Below are 26,459 nucleotides of genomic sequence, written 5' to 3' on the forward strand. Positions count from 1 at the left end.
TCAAGCCATAAATTATTTATGCATCCAAGTGCCTCTCTAAACCATTGATATAGTACTTTCACCTAAAATTTGGATGATAATGCACACATATATTTTACTTGGATGAGTTGTTGTTGACCACTTGGATTGGTTGCCTTAAAAGTGAATTCGTATGGCACAAAATAATATAAAAGCATAGCGAGATGATCTCTAGGTATAATTTCGTATAATTTTTAGTTAGATCAGATCTACCATTAAGTTAGTAGACCAGTCTCATTATGAAGCAACATGCATGAAAGCGCATGTACTGTGCTCTTTTCTATTTTATTCATTCGTGTGTGTTGCTGGGCAGTGGACTTGGTCCAACCAATAACTACTCCATAATTTTTGTCTTTTTTTTTGGTACAACGGTGGCTCACAGATGACGGATATGGGTACAACCAACAAAATCAAAAAGAGAAGATAATATGAAGGATAAAGTACATACACGTGGTCTTACCAAGTAAAACTTCCAGAGTGATGAGTCGTGAAGGAGGCCACCCAGTCAGCAACACTATTCGCTTCCTTGTAGACATGTATGGCCCGATAGAAACCACACTCACTTAAGAGACTATGGATGTCGTGGAGCAGCAGCCTACAACATCCCCAACCCTGGATCCACTTGATCACCATGGTTGAATCCCCTTCGAGGAGGATGCAGTCCGCCTCCAGCACGCGCCTTACATAGAGGTTGCCCTTTCATGCGGCTCTGAGCTCGGCACTGACGACAAATGTGTTGAAGATTTGTCGACCCCATGTCACTATCAGTTTGGCATCATAATCTCTGATGACGAATTCCACACCTTCAATGTTCCCTCCCACACCAACACTGTTATCGAAGTTCACCTTGAGAAAGCGAGAGGTGGGGGCTCCTAGGAGATCAGCACAGTCCTGGATGCTGCGGAAGCAGAATGGAAGTCCCAGATTTTCTTGACCATCCCGAGAGACGATGGTGCAGTGGATCGAATAACCTCCACCGCATAAAGTAGAGCTCTATCTGCCACCACCCTCGGATACGCTCTGCTATCCTCGAAAACCTGGGCATTTTTTTTCCATCCAGCAGTGATAGGCCAAATAGGCAGCCTTGATCCCCCGCTCCTCAAGGTCGGGCCTCCGTGAAGAGATCTCCAAGAAGTAAAGAAAATCTTCGATCGACGTCCACCCCTGCCGAGGGACGAGGGAGCCGGAGGCGTATCCCCAGATCTGACCGGCCCATGGACATTTTGAAGAGGACATAAAATATTGATTCCTCCACCTCCAAGAAGGCTACATACTCTAGGAGAATGCTTACCTCACGCCGAGCCGGCATGCCTCTGGTAGGCAGGCACCCCATGCCACCTTTGAGACAAACAAGGCAACTTGGGGGTGGATGCAAATCCTTCAGATCTAACCCCCATCAATCTGCCGAGTCGTTGCCCTCTTAACCACCCCGAGTAAGTCTTGGGCTTTTACCTCTGACCTCCCAGTCACGCTCCAGACTCTCCTGTCTACAACTTCTCCTACAGAAATCAGCAATAACAAGACCTGCTTAGCCACCTGCTCCCCAAAAGCCAACCGGACGAGGTCCTCGTTCTACGTCCGCCCTCCTGGGACAAACAGATCGCAAACTCGGCATCTAACCCCAGCCAAACAGAGTCGATCAGGGTAGGCCAGCCGCACGGTGGCACCTCAGAGAGTCAACTATCCTTCAAGACATTGATAGCCCGTTTATCCCCAATCTCCTATTTGATCTCCGCAAGAACCATTGGGGCGGGGGCACAGATCTCTCTAATTTTTGTCTTGAAAATTGATTTTCAACAAAGGTGCAGGAGGGAGTAACATAAGTTGACGTGAGCAGCCATTTCAGGCTTGAGATGCTCTGAAGACCCTCACGTTCAGGAGAGGCTTACATGGTCCATCTTAGGCGTATTCCAAGTAGTAATTAGGCTGGGCCAGTAGTGTAACCCACAATCTGGATTGGGCTCTACATTGGGCCAAGCACCAAGGGGCTGGTGTTAAATGATTAAATCCGAAAACTCCACTCTCAGTCCCTGACTGAACCGCTGAACCTTCAGCAAAGGCGGCGCGCGCACCGATGTCGCGAATCTCGCCATCTCCTTCCCTCCCACTCCTCTCCCACCATCACTTTGTTCCCTTATTCGTCCGCTGCCGTTGGAGGACTTCCGCGCCGGCAGAAGAACTAGACGCGGACGAGAAAAGGAGCGTCCCTATGACCAATTGGTGGCAGCGCGCGTTGGGGCAGCGCCTCAACTCGGCGGGCGTGGGCTCCTTCGCGAGCGTCGTGGCGCGGGAGCCCCACCTTGCCCTCCCCCACATCGCCGTCCCGGACATCCGCTGGATCGACTGGACCGAGATGGAGCGCCTCGGCTTCCGCGGCGTCGTCTTCGACAAGGACAACACCCTCACTGCTCCTTACTCCCTCTCCCTCTGGCCCCCTCTCTCCCACTCCCTCCACCTTTGTCGCTCCGCCTTTCCCGGCAAGATCGCCATCTTTAGCAATTCCGCCGGTGAATGTCTTCTTCTTCTTCTTCTTCTTCTTGTGGTTGTTCTTTTTCGGTTCTCGATTCGTTTGTCTCGCCATTGGCTTATGGTGGGGACTGGATTGGGCTTTTGTCAGGACTTCGGCAGTTTGATCAGGATGGCTCAGAAGCTAGAGCTCTAGAGGAGTCGATTGGAGGCATTCATGTTATAAGGCATGGCAAGTGCATGCTATATCTCTAATTTTATTTTGTGTAATATGGTTTGCTTCGTGGCATACTTTTGCATTGATATTTTGCACAAATAGCTCACGACTGCAGCCTTATGCGGATTGTTTCTTCTCTGTTGCATGCTAGTTGCTGCGGGGGAGGTTGAGTGCTTAACTTATTTTCCAAATGAATTTGGATTTCGATGATTAGTTAGTCTGCATTGGAACTAAGGAGACCTCTGGGATAGAAATGATGAAATTGTACTCTGATATAGTTTTCCACTCTGAAGGAAGAAAAGATTCAATTTTCAGAAGAGTAAAGAAAGTAACAAAAATTATCACAAAAACCAGTCAGTACAAGGAATTATAGCTATGTCCTAATGATATTGTACCCTTTATTTGCTTTATGCTAGTAATCTAAATATTGCTCCACTTGTTAGGATGATGGAACTAGTTATAGGTAACTTTAGAAAAACATGAAGACAAATATGACATATGCAATTAAAGCATGACATCTTGAAGTTCATAACCTATATTATCATCTTAAAAATAAAATATTATGTTACGACTATGTTCCTGTTTCTAGGATTGAAGGCATAAGCTGCATCACAAAGTCAGCGGCATCGTTGATCTTTCAATCTTTTATTAGTGATGCCCGAGCTTGAACATTTTCTTTAATCCTCCATGATCTTCCTTGTTAATAGTTGGCACCACTTATTCCATCATAGTGAGATGGAACTGGAGGTTTCCAATCTTTATCCATTGTCGCTATAAGCCTAAACTGAAACAAGAAGTGCCATAGACAATGATTTTACAATGCAACAAGACAACTGTTCATCTTAGAGCAACAACCTCTAGAATCCTGAACCTCTCTCTTGTAGACTATCTACTCGAGGTACTATTATACAATTCTATTGTTAAGGGGTCCTCGTAAGATCTTTCCCGACCATAGATACTCTCTCTCTCTCTCGTCATCAAATTCAAAAGTGAAGTGCAATTGTAGATGATTTATCTTTTGCCCCTTTTCATGATATTATTTATACTTTATTGATACTTGCAAAGTCCGTTAAGAAGTGAAAGTCAAGATAGTGCAATTGATATGGCCCCAGAACAGGCTTCTGCTGCCACTTCTCCACTGCTTAATCAAAATAGAATATTAAGTCTTGGAGGAATTTTTTTCACAAAACCTGGGTACCTGAATGTGAGGGCCAACCCTATGCTTCTTATTACCAAATAAATCATTTTATGTTGAAGCATATATGCAAAATGAAGTTCTTATAAGAAACTTAAAGATTTTGTCTTGTATCGCAGAGATAAAAAAACCATCTGGAACAGCTGAAGACATTGAAAAATACTTTGGTTGCTCAGCTTCACTACTTGTAATGGTAGGGATCTATATAACCTGCAAAAGCTGTTCTCTTCCATTGACATTTCACAATGGTTTCCATGTTCTCATATCAGGTGGGAGATCGGCATTTCACAGATGTTGTCTATGGAAACAAACATGGCTTTTTAACTATCTTAACAGAACCACTAAGTCTTTCTGAAGAGCCTTTCATTGTCAAGCAGGTAAATTTGTCCAACACCCTTTTTTCCTTTCTCTGTTCTATATTTAATTCTGAAGCAATTGGACAAAAGACAATCACACATTATAACTTTTTTCTTTTGACTTGCATCTATTGACAAATGTTTGCTTGTTCAAGCCTGAACCATGTCAAGTCTTAGTTAGCCTGTTTATGCCTGATGTAAGGGAAATTTCAAGGACAAAAGGACAAAGTTGGCTTACATCGGCTTGGTGATGGCACAGAGCCCTAAATGATTGATAGCATGTGCAGAATTTCTCTATCCTGTTGATTGGAGTCACCTCTCCTTCCAATAATGGAATACTTCTAAGTTCTAATAATGAGCTTCTCAAGAATGATTTTTAAGTTCAAACTTCTAAAACTTTATACTGGTTAAGAGGAATTTTGTTATAACTAATATGATTCTGGATGAATAAACTTGAAATACAGGGCCTAATATTTGGAAGTGGAAGATCGACTTGAAACTGCAGATAGAAGTATATCCATAAAGCCTAAGTGTTGCTGATTATCCCCTTTGTACCAGACAGTTGTTTTGACTTTTGAAAGGTCTGGTCAAAAGTAACTAGGGTTTCTGATGGAGTACTGCAAGGACAATCTTTGTAGTTAAGGACTTGAGATTACCTTCTGAATTTCCTATTTGGTGCTTGAACTAATTTCTATAGCTCTTAATGGTCAATGGATAGATGACGAATATGATTATATGAAGACCTTCCACTCATTGCCGTGTTGTGGCTATAAGCTAAAATATAAGGGTACTTTTCACTACTACAGAGCATTCACAATTTACAATGAAAAGCAAGGACTGTGCAGGTTCCCATTATACTGTCACTTTCTTATTTTTAGGTATTCAGCACTTCTTGACAAAGAATTTCTTTGACGTCTGAAAATGATGTATGGAATTTTCTTTGTATATATTTGAGCAAGGCTAGAGTTTTCTTTGGTCATCGCCGAAAAGATAAAATATGATTTATAATGCTGAGATTTACACGAACCAAGATAAATTGATAACTATGCAAGGGAGATGAATAAATTTAGTTTCACAAACAATCATTGGCAGTTAAATTAGCAGTAGAGAAGACATCTTTCTGTTATTATATTAAGGATATTGCCATGAAATGTGAGGGGTGTTGGGATAGACAGGAAAGGAAAAATGAAGTCGATGAACAGTTGCTATAAGGATCATTTGTTTCGATAGTAAGATTCCAAATTACCAGTTAGCAATTGAGACCATTAATTACAAGAAAGAAGATACAAAAGGCTGTTTCTTATATCCAACAAATTGCTGCCTTTGCTGGAGAAACTTCATCTATTTGAAATAAGGAAAATCTTGTTTCTTTTATGACTTAAAGAGCTATTCTCATATCCATCGATTTTCTGAGATTTGGAAAAAGGTTTTATTTGAATTCTTAGACATGTTTAGTCATTTTAAAGTACTGGTCATTCTACAGCTTCAGCCAGAACATATGTAAGTTATATTCCTTTTGATGCATAATTATGGTTAGTTTTCTTTTGAATGACCATACACTAAAATAACAAAAAAATATGGAAAGATGCATTATGGTCATCCAATCATGATGACAGCTTCAACTGCTGGAAGACACATGAAACAGTTGCCTTTTTCCGTTTTATGAAATTTTAAGGATGTACTTGTATGTCTAGGATTGATTTATTTTAATGTAAATTTAGTTGGTCAGTACAGTTGCATTTAATAGTTATATCAAAAGGCCATTTAGGTACATTATGATGTTTGGGGTGTGCTTGAGGAAAGCATACAATGTGACAAGTCATTTGATGGTCGGATTTTATAATCTTGTGATTTGTTACAATTCACAACGTGACAAATCATTTCTTGGCAGATGTCAGGTTAAATGGGTGGTCTGGACTATTAAGGAATTCTTGTTCTAGGTCTACTTTGAGCGTCTTTGTATTATTTTTCTAATTTACTAGCAATTACAACTTAAAGTATTCCAAAATGAGCACGATTGTTCTGTGTTAGATGGTCATCAAGTGATCGAGTGTTACATAATGCTGGCAAATGCTATTTCACTTTTGAAGAAAATTATAATATTTGGATAGCTTTGGCATGAAACTATTGAAATTGTACAACCAAGACTCACAAAAGATATATTTAAATCTAAAACACTTTATAATTATTTTATTTACTTATGTTAATATTTCTTCGATTTTGTTATTATTCTGAAATGTTTTAACATTTTTTGGATTTTTTTAATCAATCTTTTAAGGCGACACTACTAAAACCATTGAAACTAGCAAAATCAAAACTTGTCTGGGCCAGCCAAAACCAAAATCGAGTTTTTGAACTTTGATATTCTACACAGTGTCTGCCGAGCTGACCGAGTCGGCATACCGGTAGGCTCCAGTACCGGTTGGAACCGGAACCCCCCCCCAAAAAAAAGGACGACACACACTTGCGTCCGCGTTTTAGCCATAGAAATGCCACTCTGTGGCATTAAATGCCCACGCGTCCCCGCGTGGGCTCGCACTCAGTGCGCGGTGCTGCGTGGGCTCGCTGCCTCGCACGAGAAACTGTGCCCGACGCGTGGGCTCGCACTCGTGCGCGGTGCTGCGTGGGCTCGCTGCCTCGCACGAGGAACCGCGCGCGGGCACAAAAAAACAGTGCGAGTGCGGAGAACCATGCGGGAGCGAGGTTCCCTGCGCGTGGAATTGCGCGCGGGCACGAGCAATTCCCCCCGCATGCGGAAAGAATTTTTTTTTCTTTTCTTTTTTTTTCCCTTCCCTTCTTCCTCCTTCCCGAGCTTTCTCCTCCTCTCCTTTCTTCCCCTCTCTCCTCCTCTCTTCTCCTCTCTTTCCCCCCTTCTCCCGCTAGTAAGGAAGGAACCGTTGGGAAGGCCGCACGCGCGTCTAGGTGCTCGGGAGGGGGTTGGACCGAGGTACGTCGAACCGTCTTCTTCTTCTCCTCTTTCTCTTCTTCCTCTTCTTCTCCCTCTTCTTCTTCCTCTTCTTTCCTCTTCTTTCTTCCTCTTCTCCTCTTTTTCTTCTTTCTTCTTCTCCACTCGGTTCTGGCTCCGAACCATTTTATGTGGCTGTACCGTACCGGTGGGGGTCGGTACCGGTACGGTACGGGCCGGTTCAGCAGGCCATGATTCTACGCATGCTTATTTTATGTCCAATATGTCCAAGATGAGAGCTACATTTTGAAGTTTAAAATCCGCTTCAAGTTGCCTAATTGTTTGACTAAAATCAAGTCATGCATGGGCAATTTCCAAATGATCAGCATCTAAATCCGTTTGCAAGAGACTGGCTTGAGCCGGGTCCATGGAGAAGCAGATTGGGTAAGCCTGTGCTGGCTTGATAGATAGGGCACTTGGTGCCATCCAGTTTGTTGATATCTTACAATCTTGGTACAACTTTATGTTGTTCAACGGTTGTATGAATTCTTTACATGCATAAGAAATGGTTGGTGAAGAATGACAAAGATGATAATATTCACATTTTCCAGAAAGAAAAGAGTCCGGCATTCCTTATACTCAGCATGCAAATCTCAGAGGATGATAACAGTGTTTTTTAGCTGAAAAGAGGCTTCAGGGATGGGATTCCCATGAAAACTGTCAGCAATCCTTCTTCCTTTTTCTTTCCTCTTTCTTTTGTATGCTTTCTTGCTTGAACAACTTGGGCAAATATGTGGTTCTCAAACAGTTCTTGAATTTTTGGTTTCATCCGGATTCCTTAGATTGAGCCTGATATTTCTAACTGATGTTCTCACATACTTGAAATGGGAACGAGGGCTTGGGTACCCAAGCGAAGCGAGACTTAAAGGATTAGATCTTATCAAGAGTGTTGTATTGTCAGTATTTGTTATGACCTCAGTTGATCTTTGTCGGTAGTTTGGTTGCTATGTGCGATCATTATTTGCTCATATCTTTAGTAGCAGATGGATATTGGATTCTTCTAAGTTTCTCAAAATCACAATTGTTTCAGGTCAGAAAATTGGAAAACATTCTTGTCAAGCGCTGGTACCAGCAAGGACTAAGACCACCCAAGCATGGTCTCCTATCAGAAGCTAATCAGTGTATAAAAGTTCCATCCTTATGAGAAATGTTTGGAACAGTAAAAAGAAGATCAACGATTCCTTTCATCACCATGACTTCTGCCAAGCTCTGTTGTAACGCTTATATCAGAACTTGTGTACATGGGCAGAAATACACATTAAGACTGGCTCCAGTTTCTGCTTTATTGAATTGGATCCCATCCAAACTGACATGTTTATATCATCCAACATGACACATCACTTGTGAAAGCTTTTCAAATCTTCTCAGGAATATGTTGCTTAACTCTGCATGACAACTGTATAACTGTGTATAGCTCATTCGGATTCCTTATGACTGTATAATACATGGATTTGTGTAAGCATTCTCTGGGCTGCTCAAGCCATTTTAATGTGGCATTGCCCGGACCAGGCTTTGTGGTTGGAAGAACTGTGCTTTGCTTCTGTTCCCACAAATTATTGAACCATGTATGCGGCGGCATGAATCTTCTTTCTCATGGATCAAGTTTATGTTTGTTGCTGCTTTGTTGTGGGGGCTCTGAAGAAATATCTGTAGTCTGATGAGTGCCATTTTTGATACATATTCACCTGCCAAGATCATATCTAATGACGCTTACTTATAAGCAAAATTTTAAATTTGAGCAGCCAATGGATCTCTTACTCGAGTTGTATTCGGGGCATTTGACTGGGAAATCTCTAATTACATGAGATCGCTATAGGTTATCTTGGGCAAGGTCATTTCATTATCTAACTTCTAATTACCGGTTCTCGAGCAAGACAAGTCTCTCGGCATCCAAGACCCGGTCATATCTGCAGTGTCCCAAGATAAGAGAACGAAAAGAAGGTTGCACTTCACCGAAGATGCACTATCCAAATTTAATCTTTATGTATGGCTAGGGCTAAAAGTAGATCGGATATGGATTGAATACTGGTGTATCTATATCTATATTTGTTTTATTTGATGAATACAAATATAGTACGAATATTAATCAGTTGCAAAAATTTATATTCAGAATTGTTTTAAATATATACAAACACAAATCAAATATTGGAAGTAGGAATATAATATGAATATAAGTTGGATAATTAAATTTTATCACCATATAATCAAAAACATTACTACGCAGAAGATAAATCAAATTAATAATATATTAATACAGTTATTTATTTTTCTAAAAAGACCATTATTGTCATACAAAATTATATAAGCTTATAAATGGAATTGAATTTTTGGATACAAATTTTAATTAAAAAATAATAATTTATTTCTCTCTCTCTCTCTCTCCCCCTCTCAAAAGAGAAAACCAAAGCCCAGATGAAGGGCTGTCCCTATTTGTTGATGCCTGATGGCGACGTCCATCTTATTTAGTACTAATAATTAACCATTGCTCCTCGCCTAACCTTACCATCAGATCACTCCTTGGTCCATGATTGCTGACAACGTAATTGCAACGATCCAGAATGAGTCGCTCGTACTCCCGGCTGTTGTGACGAGGTCACGTGACACTGATCCCCGTAAGCCACTTAGGCCATAGGTAGAACCACTTATTCTAAATGTCGTTATCGGATGCAGAGAATGGCGCGCATGAGACAGAATCTATTCGGTGCGCCAAACAATCATTTCTTTGCATACTACCTAAAAAATTCTCGCTAAAGCTAGTATCCTTCACTCTCAAAAACCATACAGAAATTCCTCAAAAATTAAAAATAAATAATACTTGCAGCTTATAATTTAAAAACTTATATTTATCTCTGTCGGATATATTTTTATCCAACACTTTAACCATTAATCTCAAGTAAAATCTAAATATCACTTTAAAAAAATAAAAATCATCAAATAATCTCAAATAACAAAACAACTAACTAAGAATATAAGAGAATACCGTTAATTTTGGGCATGTGTTTAGTTCCACATCGGTTATTCGCTAGGTAAATCTTGTATACTTACACAGGATCAATAAACCCAAATAATGCCTTTCGGCTAACTATTTTGGGTGAGGTCCTGCATTGTTACAAATGATATCAGAGCATACCCAACCCATAACGTATGTAGATTAGAGAACACTGCAATACAGATCAATTAGGGTTGACCATTAAATGGAATTGAACCCTTAGCCTAACGAGGACGTCAGGGCTTGAACGGAAGAGTATGTGAGGATCGTACGGGTGTGTGTTTAGTCCCACATCGGTTATTCGGTAGGTAGATCTTGAGTATTTATACAGGATCAAGAAATCCAAAAAATTTCTATAATCTATTTTTATTCTTATTATAGCTAATTAAGGTAGCAACCCAAAATACATGCTCATATATTTACGCATATACAACACACTCCTTGCCACCTTTCATGCCTCCTAGTAGCAACTCACATGGTCGCTACTTAGAACAACAAAAAGGAAACTCCATTAGATGACCACAAAAACCAGCAAACACGAGAGACAGCACACGATCTCTACCCACAAGCCAATCCTCTTTCTCGGCACAGAGTCCATTAATTCAGCGGTGGGTGCTCCTTGTCTCACCGCTGTACAGCCTGCACTCCCGGAAACCCATACATCAGCCAAGCAATATTCAAACAGAACGACAGCAATAAGAAAAAAAAGGGAATCAAACGTGATACTGTTTTTCTAAGAAAAAAAAAGAGAAGTGAAGAGGGTTTTATTGATTTGCCAGTCGTAAACGGTGGGGGAGTTGGGCTGGGGCTTGTCAAAATAGTTGGCACCGACGGTCTTGGTGGCGAGGTTGCTCCCCGGGTTGAACACGCTCCGCCACACGTTCGTCTTGCGCGGGGAGGAGGGCGTCGTCGGCGTGGCCGGTGTCGTCGGTGTGGCCGGCATCGACATCGACCTCCGGTACTCGCTGCTCTCCCCTTCCCCGTCTTCACCAATCAACCAACAATAAACCGCACTTGAATTACATCAAGAACAAAATTTTGACAAGTAATCGAAGAAGAAATATTAAGCCTGTGAAGAGGCTATTCGAGGAACCTTTGATCACCGGAGACTTGCTGTTGACCTTCCTGAGCTTGCCGAGGCCGTTGTCCGGCTGAGGCCCGGCAACTACGTCGTCCCACAGCTTCTCAAGGAGAACCATTGCTCTCTCCTTCTCTCTCTCGCTCGCTCTCTCTCACCGCTGGGGTTCATTTATATTACCGACATGAATCCTATCACCATTATTAGGTGTCTTCAACTATATACGAGGAGAAGCGTTCGAACTCGCACGTGTCATGATAGGGGGCTGACGGGAACTTGGTAGTTGAAATGGTAAACATAGTTAAAACGGCTTGTCCGATTCTTGCGTCACGGACCAAGGCGTGAGACGAGGGGAAGGGTTGGCGCATGAGAATTGAATGACCATGAGTCCGTCTCCGTCCCCTTCGGTCACTCGCCCGTCGACACCGAATCCGATCGTCGCGCTAACGTGATTGAAGCTAAGAAATTCTTATCAAAAAATTCATTCTGCTATCAAATTTCTAGGGGCATGCAGACGACATTATCAAGCATATTCATCTACTAAGAGAAAAGCAAGTGGCATTTCTTCTCACGATCAATTTTTGCTTGGAACCTTGCTTATATAAGAAGAGCCCCCTTTCCCTAGGCCCTTCCTGCTTGCTAGGCTCGTCTCCTCAACCTTCGTTTCTTCTAAATCTATTTTATTTTATAAATTTAAGTTTTTAGAACGAGTGATGATTTTAACATGATATCAGAGCAGATGTTCTAAGTTCGAATTCTATTTCCGCACTCTTTAATTCTATTATTAAAAATTTTACTTGCTGGCCTTATTTATTAAAAAAAAAAGTAATAAAAAATTTAGAATGCTTTGAGATTTGTGCGAAGCACGATGTGATGGGCAAAATTGCCAAAGAAGCACCGTTGAACGACATGTCGGGCAGGTGTTTGGCCTGACGCTCATCTCAAGGGAACAACCGGTTAAGCAGACGATTGGTCTGACAGGTCACTACAGAAGACTTTTGTTTTTATAAGAGAAAGTTTAGATTTTTTGTAAAATAAAAATCCTAAAAGAATGTTCCGAAAATTATTTAGAACCAGAAAAAGCTCTAAAATCCCTGTAATTGTGGATGAACCGCACTGTGCTCGAATTCTATCCAGCACTCATCCTTCTCTAGTGTCCTGCATCAATCTACTTTAGTGATGATGGGTGGGGCCAAACATTGACAAAGTAGCTTGCAGTGATTTGAAGATAAGGATATGCAAATAATATAGTACAAGACGTGACAATCAAAGTGCTACACTTGATAAAGTTGGGACCACTGTCTCGTTGAAAAGAAAGTCCCCAAGATTTCACCTCCGAAAGGAGAGAGACTGATCACGGGACACGGGATCCTAGAAGGGCCGCGCCTTAAGAGGGGCACCTTCTGCTCTAAAATATTTGAACTATGATGAATGGTAGGGTAGTTTTACAGACCAAACATATACACCGAGAGGCCAATTTTTTTTGAATTTAACTATAAAAAAATCAAATATGATAAAATCATACGATCACTCATATAAAGTTGTTTAATTTTTAATAGAGGTTAGAATTATTTACTAAAAAAAATGCACCATAGACAAATTTTAATTTACTAACCATTTAGTCATGTCAGAATATGACAATAAAATCTCACTTGTCTTAAATTATGTAATTGTTGGCCCATGTCAATAAAATCAGCAAGCTATCCAGGCTATCCCATAATGAGTTATCTTCTATTTTTCGGTATACCGACGGGCAAAGACCAGCTTAAAAATTATTAGCCATAAGGCAAGTTTTAGTTATATAGAAATCTCATGCAAAATAGGTCAAAATAAATTATTTGCAAACAGCTATAAATTGCCAAACCAAGCAAAAAAAAATATGAGCTAAACATCAACCAGGAGAGTTTTTATAGATAACATTTTTGTGGCAGCACCGTTAACAGAACTTTCTGTATGTATACTAGTTCAAGGCCCTAACAAATCTATGGTTCACCGTATAAAATATGTTTCTTTTCATCGGCAAACGTGGACCTAGCCTAATTGGTAGAAAGGAAAGGAATTTGATTCAATAGTTTGCAGACATCATGACATATAAGAAAAGCACAAATCACCTAAAGTCCTGCCGGATATGACGAGAATCCACGAGCCTTTAAAAATTGGCTAGTAGTTATGAGCCAATACATGCTTTTAAATGGAAAAGGCTAGAATAACATATCATCCTCAACTTTGAAAAGGTATGATTAGTATTGATGCGCAAATCCTACCCGACCATCAACCATATTTGGATGATCTGGGTGTATGAAGGGTACAAATCAACCCGCTATGTCCACAGTGGTGAAAGACGAAGCGCCAACTGCCGTAGATAAGTGCTTTACGCACAAAGAAGAGAAAGACCCACTTGGTGGCTCTAGTGGGGTATCTTCCAATACTTAAGTGGGGCAGTGCTTGAGAATGGCAACATGAAATAATAAAAGAATATAAAGCATCAGAGTAAAATGATCCCCCTAGATCATTAGGCTTTGAGTCCTCGGTCTAGGAGCTCGACCTTGAGTGCTCGGCATGGCTCTAGCCGATGGACGCATATCCCAGTCTTTAGAAACTCGCTTCTTAGTCTCCGAGGAAGCGCGGATTGGGAGCTCAGCTTAGGAGCTTCGTATGGCTCTGGTTGGCGGTCTCACATCCTGGTCTTCAAGGACTCGCATCTTGGTTCTCGAGGATGCACAAATTGGGAGCGTGGACTGGAGCTTGAACTATGAGCGCAGCATGGCTCTAGTCGACGGTCGCACATCATGATCTCTTGGGACTCGTGTCTTGATCTCCAATAATGCATGTACTGGGAGCTTAATATGGCTCAGGTTGGTGTTGCAGGTCTCGATCTTCAGAAACTCATGTCTTGGTCTTTAAGAATGCGCAGACTAGAGCTTGACTTGAGAGTTCGTTATGGCTCTAGTCAACAATCCCATGTTCTAGTCTCCAACAACTCACGTCTTGATCTCCGAGGATGCACAGTCTAAGAGCTTGGCATGGCTTTGGTCGGTGATCACATGTCTCAGTCTCTAGGGACTCGCATTTTGGTGAGGCTGCGCGAACTAGGAGCGCAGACTGAGAGCTCGGTATGGCTCTGGTTGACAATCGCGCATCTCGGTCTCCAGAGACTCACATACCAGTCTCCAAGAATATGCGGCCTGGGAGCACAATCTGGGAGTTCGACATGACTCTGATCGACAACCACACATCCTAGTCTTGAGGGACTCGTATCTTGGTCCCTGAGGATGTGCAGTATAGGAGATGTACATGGCTCTGGTCGGCGGTCATGCATCCTTATCTTTAAGGACTCATGTCATGGTTTCTGAGGGTGCGCAGACTAGGAGCATGAACTGCAAGCTCAGCATGGAAGTGCGGCCTCCAAGGATGCGGGTCCCATATGCACAGCGCTCGGATCTCGAGTAGCACGGAAGGCCAGCCTCTAAGGATGCACATCCCAGTCTCCAAGGACACACATCTCGTCTGAAGAGAAAATAGCATGTGGAGATAGATGTGGAAGAGGAGTCGGGTGCAAAGGTAGCCATGAGAATGAAAGCCTTTCTGTAGGAGCTTCTCGCTTGTCGCTATGAGAGCATGAGAGCCTCTTCTTATAAGCTTCTCACGGTTTGTGCTTGGGAGCCCTTGGCCATTTCTCCCATCTCTTTAGAGTCTATTGAAAAGAGCAAGCATGGATCCGTGACTTAGAGGTGAAAATCAAAGAATTGTCGTAACTTTCTCTCTTATCTGTATTTAAATTTGTCATCATCTCCTTCTTTATTTAGACCTTACCAAGAATTTAATTTTATTCAAATCCAAATCTTTTCGAAATGCTGGTACATATCGACCTGTGATGGGCGGATAAAATTTAGGCCACATCATTTAGGACCTTTGTAATCATACATAAGCACGAAGGCTGTATGATTATGTAATAGCTCTCCGATCCAACCTGGATTGTTGGAACAAGCAAAATGTTGAAAGAGGAGATGTGCATCGTTTATAACTCTTTTTTCAACAATATCATTTAATCGCTAATAACAAAATTCTGTTTCATGGTTGATTGAAGGTTCTTTGTTGGATTAGTTACTTCGGAGGAAAGAGAGGACGGAAACGGTTGGCTCCATTCATATTGTTTTGACTTAGTAGTATGTCTCTGTACCAGGGGATGAGGAAGTATAGTCTAGTAACCTAAAGCTGCACCGCCATGCAAGACTGGAGGCACTCTAAAAGATAGAAGACGATCCATTTCACCAGGCAACATCATCTTACATTAGCGGGCATCTAAGATGACCTAGAGCTTATTCGAATGGCAAGGGAGTGCTCAAAGGGAAAAGTACAGCATCCTCATACCAGATTAATATTTGTTCGAAGCCCCTCCTTTGCTCATGTCCTCGGCCAGTTGCTCCAAAGAAATATAAGATGACCCTCCTTTTCCAATGGCATTCTTGATTGCCAGTCTAATCTCTTCAACCTTCGCCCTCACTTTCCTCCCCTCCTCAGAGTCCCCCATCAAACATCTGACTCCCCTTTCCAACTCCTCGGCTCCAACGTATCCCCCTCCCCTTCTGTCCACCTTGAGCTGCACAGCCACCCCAAGCATCCTCTCCATCTCAAAAGCATTCATGTGCTGCTCCGCATACAGCGGCCATCCAAGCATCGGCACCCCGAACCACAAGCTCTCCAGGGTCGAGTTCCACCCGCAATGCGTCACGAATCCCCCGACCGCCTCGTGAGCCAATATCTCCTTCTGCGGGACCCAAGTTGGCCACACCAACCCCCTTCCTCCGGTCCTCTCCAAGAACCCCTCGGGCAATACTTCCTCCAAATTTGCATCGACCGGGTCCCGGAATTTCCCCGTCGAAGGTGCCCGGAGACACCACAAGAACCGGTGCCCGCTTCGCTCCAGCCCGAGAGCCATCTCTCGCACCTGTGGAGCGCCGAAGCTGCCCATGCTCCCGAAGCACAAGAACAGCACCGACGCCCGTGGTTGCCCATCCAGCCACTTTATGCACTCGTGCCGCTCGGAATTAGCCTTATCCGCGTCAACCTCAAGGGCGATGACTGGTCCTACTGGATAGATGGCCGGCGTGGGGTGGCCCGGCACGCAGCGGCCCTCCATTAGTGCCTCGAGTGGTCCCGGCTCTAGCTCCATGAACGTATTAACTATAATCCCTTTAGCTTCCAGAACCCGTTTGCCGTTGAAGACAGACCAAGTGTAGCCCCGGCTCTTCCTGTTCATCAAGGTAGTCGGCAAGGATAGCGGCGGAATGGGAGGAACTCCAGGGACCTCTACGTCGCCTTCCAATTCCCCGAATTCTACCGGAAACTTGTCGTGGAGAATCGGGAAATGGAGTTGGAGAGCGAGCCTGGCGGCGGCGGTGGTGTAGAAGATGTAGGACGGGACACCGAGCTCGTCAGCCACGTCAACAATAGTGGTGGCAAAGAAATCAAGGACCAGAGCGGCGACGGGGATGGAGGATCGGGTGAGCGCCGCCTTGACGTGGGGCTTGTGGCTCTGGATGTAGAGGGAGACGAAGTCCAGGGCGCCGTCGGTGTCGGTGGGGGGATCGACGGGCGGGAGGTCTTGGAAGCGGATATCGAGGCCGGAGGAAGCGACGGACTGAACGTCGGGGGAAAAGGTGGAGGCTGAGGCCGGGTTTGGGGATTGGATGAGGAGGACGGTGACGGAGAAGTGGTTCTCCTCTTGTTGGAGCCGGAGGAGGCGTTTGGCCGTCTCCACCATGGGCACCAGGTGGCCAGCGGACCACATCGGCAGGAAAACCAGGCCTAGCTTTCCCATCCTCTCTGTTTCCAGGAGTAATGCAGGGGAATTGATGGATTCGCTATTGGAAGGGCCTGAATGTCCCGCGGCCTATTCCTGGTTTTATTCCGCTTTAAGCACCTAGACAGGGAGCATGAAAATCTGAAACGCAATGGCTGACGTAAACGATGCCGAACTTTTTCAGGATTCTCCTTAATGCCGAAATAATAATTCTCTGTTAGATTTCCTCAGGGGAAAAATATTGCGCTGCCAATAAAAATGTGTCGACTTAAATACACGTTTGGTCCGTGAAAAAAAGAAATCAGTCAAGAAAAAAAATCTCATATTTGCTTCAAGTTCGAAAAAGTGGCACCGGGTGGACAGGAAAACCAGGTCGAGCTTTCCTCTCAGTTTCGTTTCTGGGCGTTTGCAGGGGCATGGATGGATTCACATGTTAACGCGCATTGAGGAATTATTAGGTGGATGAAATCCACCGTGGATTCAAAATAAAATTATTTATAAATATTATTATGCATAAAGAAATAATATTTAATAAGAATTAGATTCAAAAGGAATCCACTCCAAGCCGCGAGTGCTTTGAGGATCGTATTGTGCCTGGGTCATTTTGTCGGACCGGAGGCGGGATGAAAGAAGTTAGACTTGGTCTAGCATGGCTCAGGGACCTCCCCAGCAACATGCTTGGATGAGTCCCTAGATCACTGATGAGGAACTCGAGACGCTTCAAAGGCGTTTTACCAGAGTGCTGGAACTGCCGGAGGATCACGTCAAAGCCTCGAGACTGCTTGGGAGTCAACGACAATCATCGTGCGAAGCTTGGGGTAGAGAGTTCTGGTGGCATGGGTGGCTTGGGATCTCAAGACTCCGAGAAAAGCTAAACTACAACATTAAGACATTTTCGTTGGTGAAGGAGCACCGCGTCTTCTACTTCCGGCAAGAAGACGATTGGAATGTTGCCCTTGTTGGCAGCCCATAGCTGGTGGTCGAGCAGCTGGTGGCCGAGCAGCTGTTAGCCGTAGAACCTGGGGTTCCAGACTTTATTCCGGAAAGAGACAAGATTAAAAGAGCCTTAGTCTTGGTCCATTTGCCTTGCCTACCTTTAGAATACTTGGAGAAAGCCTCGATTCTGGAGATTGCGGCTGAAGTCGGCCGGCCGATAACGCTTGACAACTTCACCGAGCAATTCCGGAAATTGGGTTGCGCCCTTGTAAAGGTAGAGATCAAGCACGCAGACAGTGAGATCCCACTTCTCTGCCGTATATTTTTCTTTTAAAAAATTAAAATAATAATTAAAATACAAAAAGTTGTTGCTCATTTTTTTTTGATTAATTCTAGAGTTGCATCTATTGGGCCTTTTTGAGTTTGAAGCTGTGTGAATTATTTCAGCGAGAGATCAACATTAGGATGGGTCAATATCTTGGTTTATGTTAACCAGTATAGTAAATGAGAAAATTTGAAGGAATCAAGATTTTTCAAGACCCCAACTTTATATTTTCAGATCAAGATATTCGAACCCCGATTAATATAATGATTTTGAGATATCCAACAAAATGCAATGATTTCAAAATATATTAATTAAAATTACTTAAAAATAAAAAATTTAAAGAATATTAGTGGCTCAGATTTCATTGGATTATATCGGCTGTGATAATGGGATCAACATTTCAATATACACATTATATTGGAAGATGCTAGATATTAAGACAAAATGAGATCTTTACTGAAATGAAAAACTTGGATCCATTTTAGCAAAAGAACAAGCAAAACTACAATACCCTTTTTCTTTTTTAAGAAACTAGCAGAGGCTAACTTAAAATTTTTAGAAACGTCAAAGAATAATTAAAATAACTAATGCTGTGAATTTCTTATTGCTTGGCAGTCTAAATAGCTTGAATAGTGCCAAAACAGAAAAAAAAAACAAACAAAAAAGATAGTTAAACGACAATTTATGGGAGTTCTTTGTGAAAGATTTAAATATCTGCTATGTTAGCATTGGTTAACAAACTTTTGTATACCTATTAGTTCCAGGCCCAAATAACTTTGTAAGTACGACAGTGTCTCATAGTATAAAATGCACTTGTTCACAGATAAAAGAGAACCCGACTTTATTGGAACAAAAAGGCAGCTTAAGAGGAATTTTATGCAAAACTAATTTAGAAGTCATCTCGAAGTGCAAGAAAATCTCACCTTACCATGTTAATTAATGAGGTAATATCTCCTGGATTCTACATGGTTCTTTGGAGTGATTAAAGTAATAGGAAGGTTCTCATCTGCGGATCAATTTGGTTTCTTTTTTGAAAATGTGGTGGGTATTTTATTATGGTTCATTAATAAAGTAAAATTTTAGTTTGACTTGTTAAAGATATATTCATATGGGAATGTATTATTGAAACGTAACCTGCATTTCATTGTGGATTTTTTCGCAAAGCACATTTAATATTTTGCCAATATTGCATATTAAACCTCATCTTATTCCTATTTACAAATCGATCTAGTTAAAGTTATAATTATTCGCAGAGATGTCTGTACCGTTTGGCCTGAAGCTAGCGCAGTGGAACGGCTGGCCAAGCCGGTGTTTGGCCTGATGCTTGTCTCACTCGAATGGCCTGTCATGTCGGGCGGGTCACTTTAGAAGACATTTTTTTTCCAAGATAAAGTAGACAAAATTTAGAAGATTTTTTTTCCTAGGAGACTGCTTTAGAAAGTAATTTAGAACTAGAAAAAGCTCTAAGATCCACATGATGCTATCTAGCACTCATCCTTCTGTAGCGCATCGCACCAATCTACTTGAGTGATGATGGATGTGGCCTGAAATTGTCAAAGTTGCTTGCGGTGATTTGAAGCAAAGAATCTGCAAATAATACAGCACAAGATGTGACAATCAAATTCTTCCACTTGATAAAGGTTGGGAACACTAGCTAGTTATAAAGAAAGTGAAAATTTAATTTAGTTTGTTCATTTGGTATTTAAAAAAATGAGTTTAATTTGTGGCTTTTGCTACTATGTTTTCTTATTATTTTTGATGGAATTTAAGAGCTGATCCGAGCCATCAATTGATGGGGATGTTATGAGAAATAAATAGATGAAGATTAACAATCAGTTTTTTATTTAACTCTTGTCTTTTATTTCGAATTTTGGTCACATCTCCCCCCAATAGATAAAGCCACAAATAGGTCGGGTTGACGCGTGACTCGACTCGACCCGACTCGATTAGATCTAATCCGACCCATTTTAAAGGACTCGTGGGACGGATTGGGTTCTAAAATTGGATATATTCTATTTTCCAGACCAGATCTGGATTTTGTGAATTCGGATCTGACCTAACTTGACCCGATCTGTTTGAAATTTGAACAATTTTGGGTTTGCAACCCTACGACCTAACTCGAACTGAACGTACTAAACCATTTAGGTTTGCGGGCTGCCGGGTGCAGGCCAACCGCCTAGCTAGTGCTTGAGCCTCAGCCCAAAGTCTTAACTCTTTGTTCCTAATAGCTGTACTAAAGTTGACAATGAGTAGAAATGTGGAATAATATAAGGATAGCGAGCTTCATAGCGGTCTCAAACTATGGGGTTGTATTTTTTCATGAAGTTAGGTGAGTTAGATAAGACATTGGTGCTCGTTAGGGGTATGAATGCTTCTATTTATTACATTTAGTTGTGATGAAATCAAAAGAAAAGAAAAAATATATATGTATGGAAGAATTTATTTTCTTAAAATGAAGAGGAAACAAGAGACGCAGCAACATATAGTGGAATTGGTGTTACAGATCAAATCAACTTTAAAAAAGACAGCAACTATCACTGATACCAGAAATAGGTGAAGGACCCAAACTTTTAGTGTCATTGGGTCAAGGCTTTATTTGGTGTTAGGTTTAGTGGTAGTCAGACTTTCGCATGTAGCTTGAGCCTCCTCAGTCTTTGTTTTATACAACTTACTGCTTTGGTTTAATGAACTAATAGTGGGTTAATAAATGGCTAATAATATCTGCACTCAGTTTATACCTAAACTCAATTATGCCAGCTTGTGCTAATAATATCTCAAGCATGTTCTACATATTAAAAATGATAGAATTAACCCATTTTTAAGCAAAACAAATATTTATTCGTTATCTGTGTACAACATCATCTAATTTCTATATCTCTATCAATCTTATTTTAAGGAAGTGAAAATTCTTTACATACAATTATTTACAGTATAAGCAAAGTTATTAGAGTATTGGCCTATATCCTTATCTGGACCTGATCTGGATCCAAATTTGTTTGGTTGGGACTGGGTTATATATGGACCTGACCCCACCCGAATGATCCGTTGGATCAAAAATTATTGTCATGGATATAACTCGACCCGATCTTCTATTGGGTTAGATCTGGGTCCAACATTAGAATCTAAACCAAAAATCGGATTGGGTCGGGGTCACTCATGACCCGGTCCGACCCGACATATTTGCACTCCTACCTATAGATTAAATCTTGGGGAACCTCGAAAAAAAAGAGTAAATTACAAAAACCATCCTGAGATTAGGAGTAAATTAAGCTTACACCTAATAGTATAAAAAACCTACACTTACCCCCGTGAGGTTTATTTTTATCCAATACTTCAACCCATAATTTAATAGAATGTTAGTCAAACCGCTAACTTTTAATGGGACTCAAATACCGCATTAGAAATTTTTTGAAAATGACCAAAATAACCTCACAAAATTTTTTCTGAGGTTTATGTTTATTACACTTACATCCAATATTTTGTAAAAACCTATACATATACCCATTTAAATTGACAGCATTAGTGAAACTGTTTATCTATTGTAAAAAGTTAAAATTACCTCTATAAGAAAATAAGACAACTCTTTCACTTTTTCGACTCTCAAAATTTTTTAAAGTATTATATCTTCAAGAGTCTTCTTTCCTTTGAGATTAAGCGGCTAGAGGCTTTTTTCTGCTTTACCAGCCCACCACGAGTGTCCCTTCCCAATGAGCATTCCTTCTAAACGAGCGATCAATAACAAACTTCCTTCTCAACCAACATCCAACGATGAACATCCTTTCCGACCAGCCTCCGTCTTCCCTGATCAGGTTTTGTTCTCGCTTCCCCACCTACTACATTATAGGGATCGGAGATGTCGGTATACTATTTGCCGATTTTGAGTTTTATCTATCCGATACTGTAAACATGATTTCTTAATATTGTCATTGTAAATGAGGATTCCTATATCTATATATGGAGCTATCAACCTATCATCAAAAAAATCCAAATAAGTACATGCGCAAGAACTCTTCTTTTTGGAGAGTGCATCAGTTGCGGTTCCATAGCTAGGCTTGAACTATGGATAGGCTAGCTCAAGCAACAAAACTTTTGATGTTAGTTTTCTGCAGCAGAAAATTTTAAAAGCATCAACTTGCTTGAGAGATCTAGATTACTTTTTCCTTAACACATGGCTCTTTTCTGATAATTCATCAAGATCAAGCTCAGATCCATGGCGCCTCACGGCTGTTCTCCTCCGTATGTGACGTTATATCACTTAAGGCTAGTTTGGTCATTTTTAATTTTTTTTTTGACGTGGCATTTAGTCCTATTTAAATTAATGGTTTGGTTAACATTCTGTTAAGTTATGAGCTAAAGTGTTGGATAAAAATAAATCTTAGGGGATAGGCGTAGATTTTTCAAACTATTAGATATAAGTATAATTTATCCCTAATATTAGGATTTTTCTGTAATTTACTCATCACACAGGGCCTTTGCCTCGATGCCTATAGCCGCTCGAAGCACGTCTTCACTGATCCCTTGTCCCTTCCCCTCCTTCAGGGTGCCCTTTGTCTCCTCTCCATCCCCGGCCCTCTTGAGTAGTCCCCATCCAAGACTGTTATGAAGAGATCGCCAAAAGCTCCGACCCTTCTACCTTCTGTCACGATCTCATCTACAAGAAATTGATGCAGATAAAAGCTCCAACGAGACAGGTAGAAGCAGATATAAGGTAAGAGGGTTGAATATGAAAAAGGAAAGGATTCTGGATTTAAATATAATAAAATCAAATATGGTGGCATGTACCACTGATCATTTGGTCATTCATCTTAAGCTATACAATTTTAAATAAAAAGCTGGATTTATTTACTTGTACAGAAAACGAAAATGCACTATTAACAGTTTATTCAAGTTAGGCTACGACAATAAGAGCTGATCACTTGTCTTTAATTATATAATTGTTGGCCTAATGTTAATAAAATCCACAAGCTATCCAGGCTATCCCACAATAAATTCATCTTTTATTTCCTTTGTATTCCTCCACCGGCAAAGGCTGAATTAAAAATTATTAGTTAAAAGGCATGTTTTAGTGATATAGAAATCTCATGAAAAGATAGGTTAAGATAAATAATTTGTAATTTTCCTATTGTTCCTTAGTGTAAACAGCTATATGTTGCCAAATCAAGATAAAAACAATATGAGCTGAACATCAATAAAACCAAATATGGTAAGCTGCACCACTGGTCATCTAGCCATTCATCTAAAAGCTATTCAATTTTAAATAGGGGTTAGAATTGTGTACTTGTACGGGAAAGGAAAAGGCACTGTAGCAAAACCTCTAATTTATTAAAGATCTATTCAAGTCCGAATATGACAATAAGAGCTTACTGGTCTTTAATTATATAATTGTTGGCCAATGTCAATAAAAATCACAAGCTATCTAGGCTATCCCTAATAAATTTCACCTTTTATTTCTTTATATGCCCATTGGCAAAGACCAATTTTTCTTTTTTGGTAAATCGGATTTATTAAACTAGTCTAGAGTAAATACATCAATGAAAATTAGAAAATAAAATATCTATCAATTTAGAAGAAATATCTATCACAGCCATCCATAAAGTACCTCCGGTGCGATTGACTTTGTGTCGCTATCCAGTTTGTAGTACTATTAGTTTTTCTATAGATATGTGCCATTTTGTAAAACTATACTCCATTCTCCAACATTCCTATTTTAAAGAATAGGTACTGATTTCTAAAGACGGCGAACTAGATAGCCACCTAATAACTGTCAAAGAGTCTTCCTCAAGGATGATGTGAGAAGCTTTTAGAATTTTTGTTGTATATGACATACCTTTTCATGTAGCATGCAATTCTGCCATAAGAACTATAATACCAAACAATCCAACACCACTTGCACTTCTAATGACGAAGCTTGCTTCACCATAATCTCCTCTATTTTGAAGTGCTATCGTCAAAGCCGACTTTGAGGAAACCGGGGAGCGGTGGCTCCCAAGTGAAATAAGACATCTGTGGGATCACAGGATCTGTTGAATAGCCACAATTTTTTCCAACAATCAGTGATCCCTTCGGGGTAGGGCCTAGCTAGATGCTCTCCTGAGGATCATTCTAGAGCTTCGAACATTACTTTGACAAAAACATTCATTTCTTTCCAAAAAAAATATGATAAGCAATATAACGCATCAATACAGCCTCTATACTCCGATTATCTCTAACGAATCTCTCATTTATAGTCCGGAGGAAGGCATCAAGAGAGAGAACTAGGATGGTCGCTGCATCAAAAATAGGGGCATGTCTCCAGATTTGGGTTGCCAACCTGCTGTCTAGAATGACATGAGAGATGGATTCTTTTATGTTAGGGCATAAGTTATAATAATTTGTGATGTGGAGGCTATGCTGGTGTAAAATATCGCAATATGAGAGTCAATTCCATGCTATTTTCTACATAAATAAAGCAATCTTAGGATGAACGCTAATTCTGCATATCTAATCAACATTTCAAGTTGATGGGGCTTCTGTCTTGAATTTATTTTTTTAAAAAAAAGTCTACATCTCGAACCAACAACCCAGATGAAGGGCCCTATCCCAATCTATCTACACTGTCTAGAATAAGAAGAATTTTAGTTATATAGAAAACTCATGCAAAAAATAGGTTAAGATAAATTATTTATAATTTTCCTATTGTTCTTTAGTGTAAACAGCTACATATTGCTAAACCAAAAAAAAACAATCTGAGCTAAACATCAACTAGGAGAGTCGTATAGATGAGATTTTTGCGTTGAGTAGTGTAAATGGAACTTTCCATATGCATACTAGTTCAAGGCCTTAACAAATCCATGGCTCATCATAGGGGCCATTGTCTCAATTTTATGTGGTCCCAGAAATCTGCAAGCCTTTAGATGGCATTTGGTGACCTAAATAGGATGAGCAAGATGATCTTAGATCACCGAAAATCCTTATTTCGAGATAGTATGATCCTCGAGAATATAAGATCGTCGTATTTGGTATGCTATGTTCGAGTGATTAAAAATTTTCGGATATTCACAAATAATCTGTTTGGTATTTCATAGGAATCCAAGATCACTAGCTATATAATACCAAAATTGCCTTTGATATATTCCATAAAATAAATTTATTAATCATATAAAATATATTATAATAAAAATTAATATTTCTATTAATATACTAATTATTAATATATTTCATAAAAATACATTTATTAGGCCTATAAATTATTAATCTTATAAAGATATATTAATTGTTATTATAGAACTAATATTTTTATTTATGCTTATAATATATTATTTTAATAGTCATATTTGTTTTGATTAGGGAAATAAGGGAAATGGAAGTAATATATTAAATAGTTTCATTGTACAAATATAAAGTATAATAAATATTTTTAATATAATTTAATAAAACCAGAAAAAACTATATCGAGGACTGCCTCGATTGTCTCGCAGAGGTCGAACGCTTCTTCGACTACATAGAGACCCCAGAGGAAAAAAAGGTCAAGCTGGTAGTGTACAAGCTTAAAGGAGGGTTTTGGCATGGTGGGAGCAATTACAAATCTCTCGCACGCGACAAGGCAAAGGACCCATACATTCCTGGCCACGAATGAAGAAGATGTTGCAAGCCCGATTCCTTCCCCTTGACTATGACCAAGTCCTTTTCTAGCAATATCAAAATTGCCAACAAGGATCATGGTCCATAAATGACTACACCGCCGAGTTCTACAGGCTTTCTGCTCGCAACAACTTGGAGGAGACAGAAATACAATAAGTTGCTCAGTTCGTGGGTGGACTCCAACAGAAAAGGGTCTACCTCCAACTGGTTTACAGTCTCCATGACGCGGTCTAACTAGCTACAAGGGCCGAAAAGTAGTTGGAGTGGGTTACTCAAAAGGGCCCCACCTACGGACGAGGCGCCCCAACCCCTTCAACAAGCGAGCTCACTTCAAACAAAGGCTCCTCTTCGAGAGGCCTCACCCATTGTGAACAAAGAGGTTGGCAATCACCAATCCAAGTCGACCGGAGGAAACAACGCGACACGGGTTTCTTCCACCAATCCGTATGCTCCATCGCGAGAAATTAAATGCGACCGGTGCAATCAACCAG

At 40.8% G+C, this 26,459-nt stretch overlaps 3 protein-coding genes across 5 annotated transcripts; 1 reads left to right on the plus strand and 2 right to left on the minus strand.

Annotated features, from left to right (window-relative positions):
- The first annotated feature begins 2,043 nt into the window (after positions 1-2,043).
- On the plus strand, positions 2,044-8,811 carry LOC103707154 (haloacid dehalogenase (HAD) superfamily protein). Of its 3 annotated transcripts, none has more exons than XM_008791539.5 (5): positions 2,044-2,525; positions 2,636-2,716; positions 4,016-4,089; positions 4,166-4,273; positions 8,248-8,811. In XM_008791539.5, the coding sequence occupies exons 1-5, from the start codon at positions 2,093-2,095 to the stop codon at positions 8,359-8,361; spliced, it is 810 nt and encodes a 269-aa protein (XP_008789761.4). In that variant the 5' UTR covers positions 2,044-2,092; the 3' UTR covers positions 8,362-8,811. The 3 variants fall into 3 exon arrangements, with proteins under 3 accessions (XP_008789761.4, XP_088578574.2, XP_088578567.2); XM_088722448.2 differs by lacking the exon at positions 8,248-8,811 and adding an exon at positions 4,717-7,601 and having other exon boundaries at positions 2,066-2,525; XM_088722441.2 differs by lacking the exon at positions 8,248-8,811 and adding an exon at positions 4,717-7,601 and having other exon boundaries at positions 2,066-2,525; positions 4,016-4,273.
- A 1,692-nt stretch (positions 8,812-10,503) lies between these two features.
- Positions 10,504-11,846, minus strand: LOC103707155 (dormancy-associated protein 1-like). Its single transcript, XM_008791540.5, has 3 exons — positions 11,300-11,846; positions 10,983-11,190; positions 10,504-10,845 (listed from the first exon to the last, which is right to left on the minus strand). The coding sequence occupies exons 1-3, from the start codon at positions 11,403-11,405 to the stop codon at positions 10,809-10,811; spliced, it is 351 nt and encodes a 116-aa protein (XP_008789762.1). The 5' UTR covers positions 11,406-11,846; the 3' UTR covers positions 10,504-10,808.
- A 3,683-nt stretch (positions 11,847-15,529) lies between these two features.
- On the minus strand, positions 15,530-17,248 carry LOC103707206 (malvidin galactosylase UGT88C3-like). Its single transcript, XM_089930574.1, has one exon. It carries the CDS (start codon positions 17,103-17,105, stop codon positions 15,660-15,662), a length of 1,446 nt encoding a protein of 481 aa, XP_089786700.1. The 5' UTR covers positions 17,106-17,248; the 3' UTR covers positions 15,530-15,659.
- Between the last annotated feature and the right edge of the window lie 9,211 nt (positions 17,249-26,459).

This window comes from Phoenix dactylifera, chromosome 1 (assembly GCF_051530095.1).
Source record: "Phoenix dactylifera cultivar Ajwa chromosome 1, Ajwa_hap1_PhDact_Kaust_v1.1, whole genome shotgun sequence".
Taxonomy (NCBI): domain Eukaryota; kingdom Viridiplantae; phylum Streptophyta; class Magnoliopsida; order Arecales; family Arecaceae; genus Phoenix; species Phoenix dactylifera.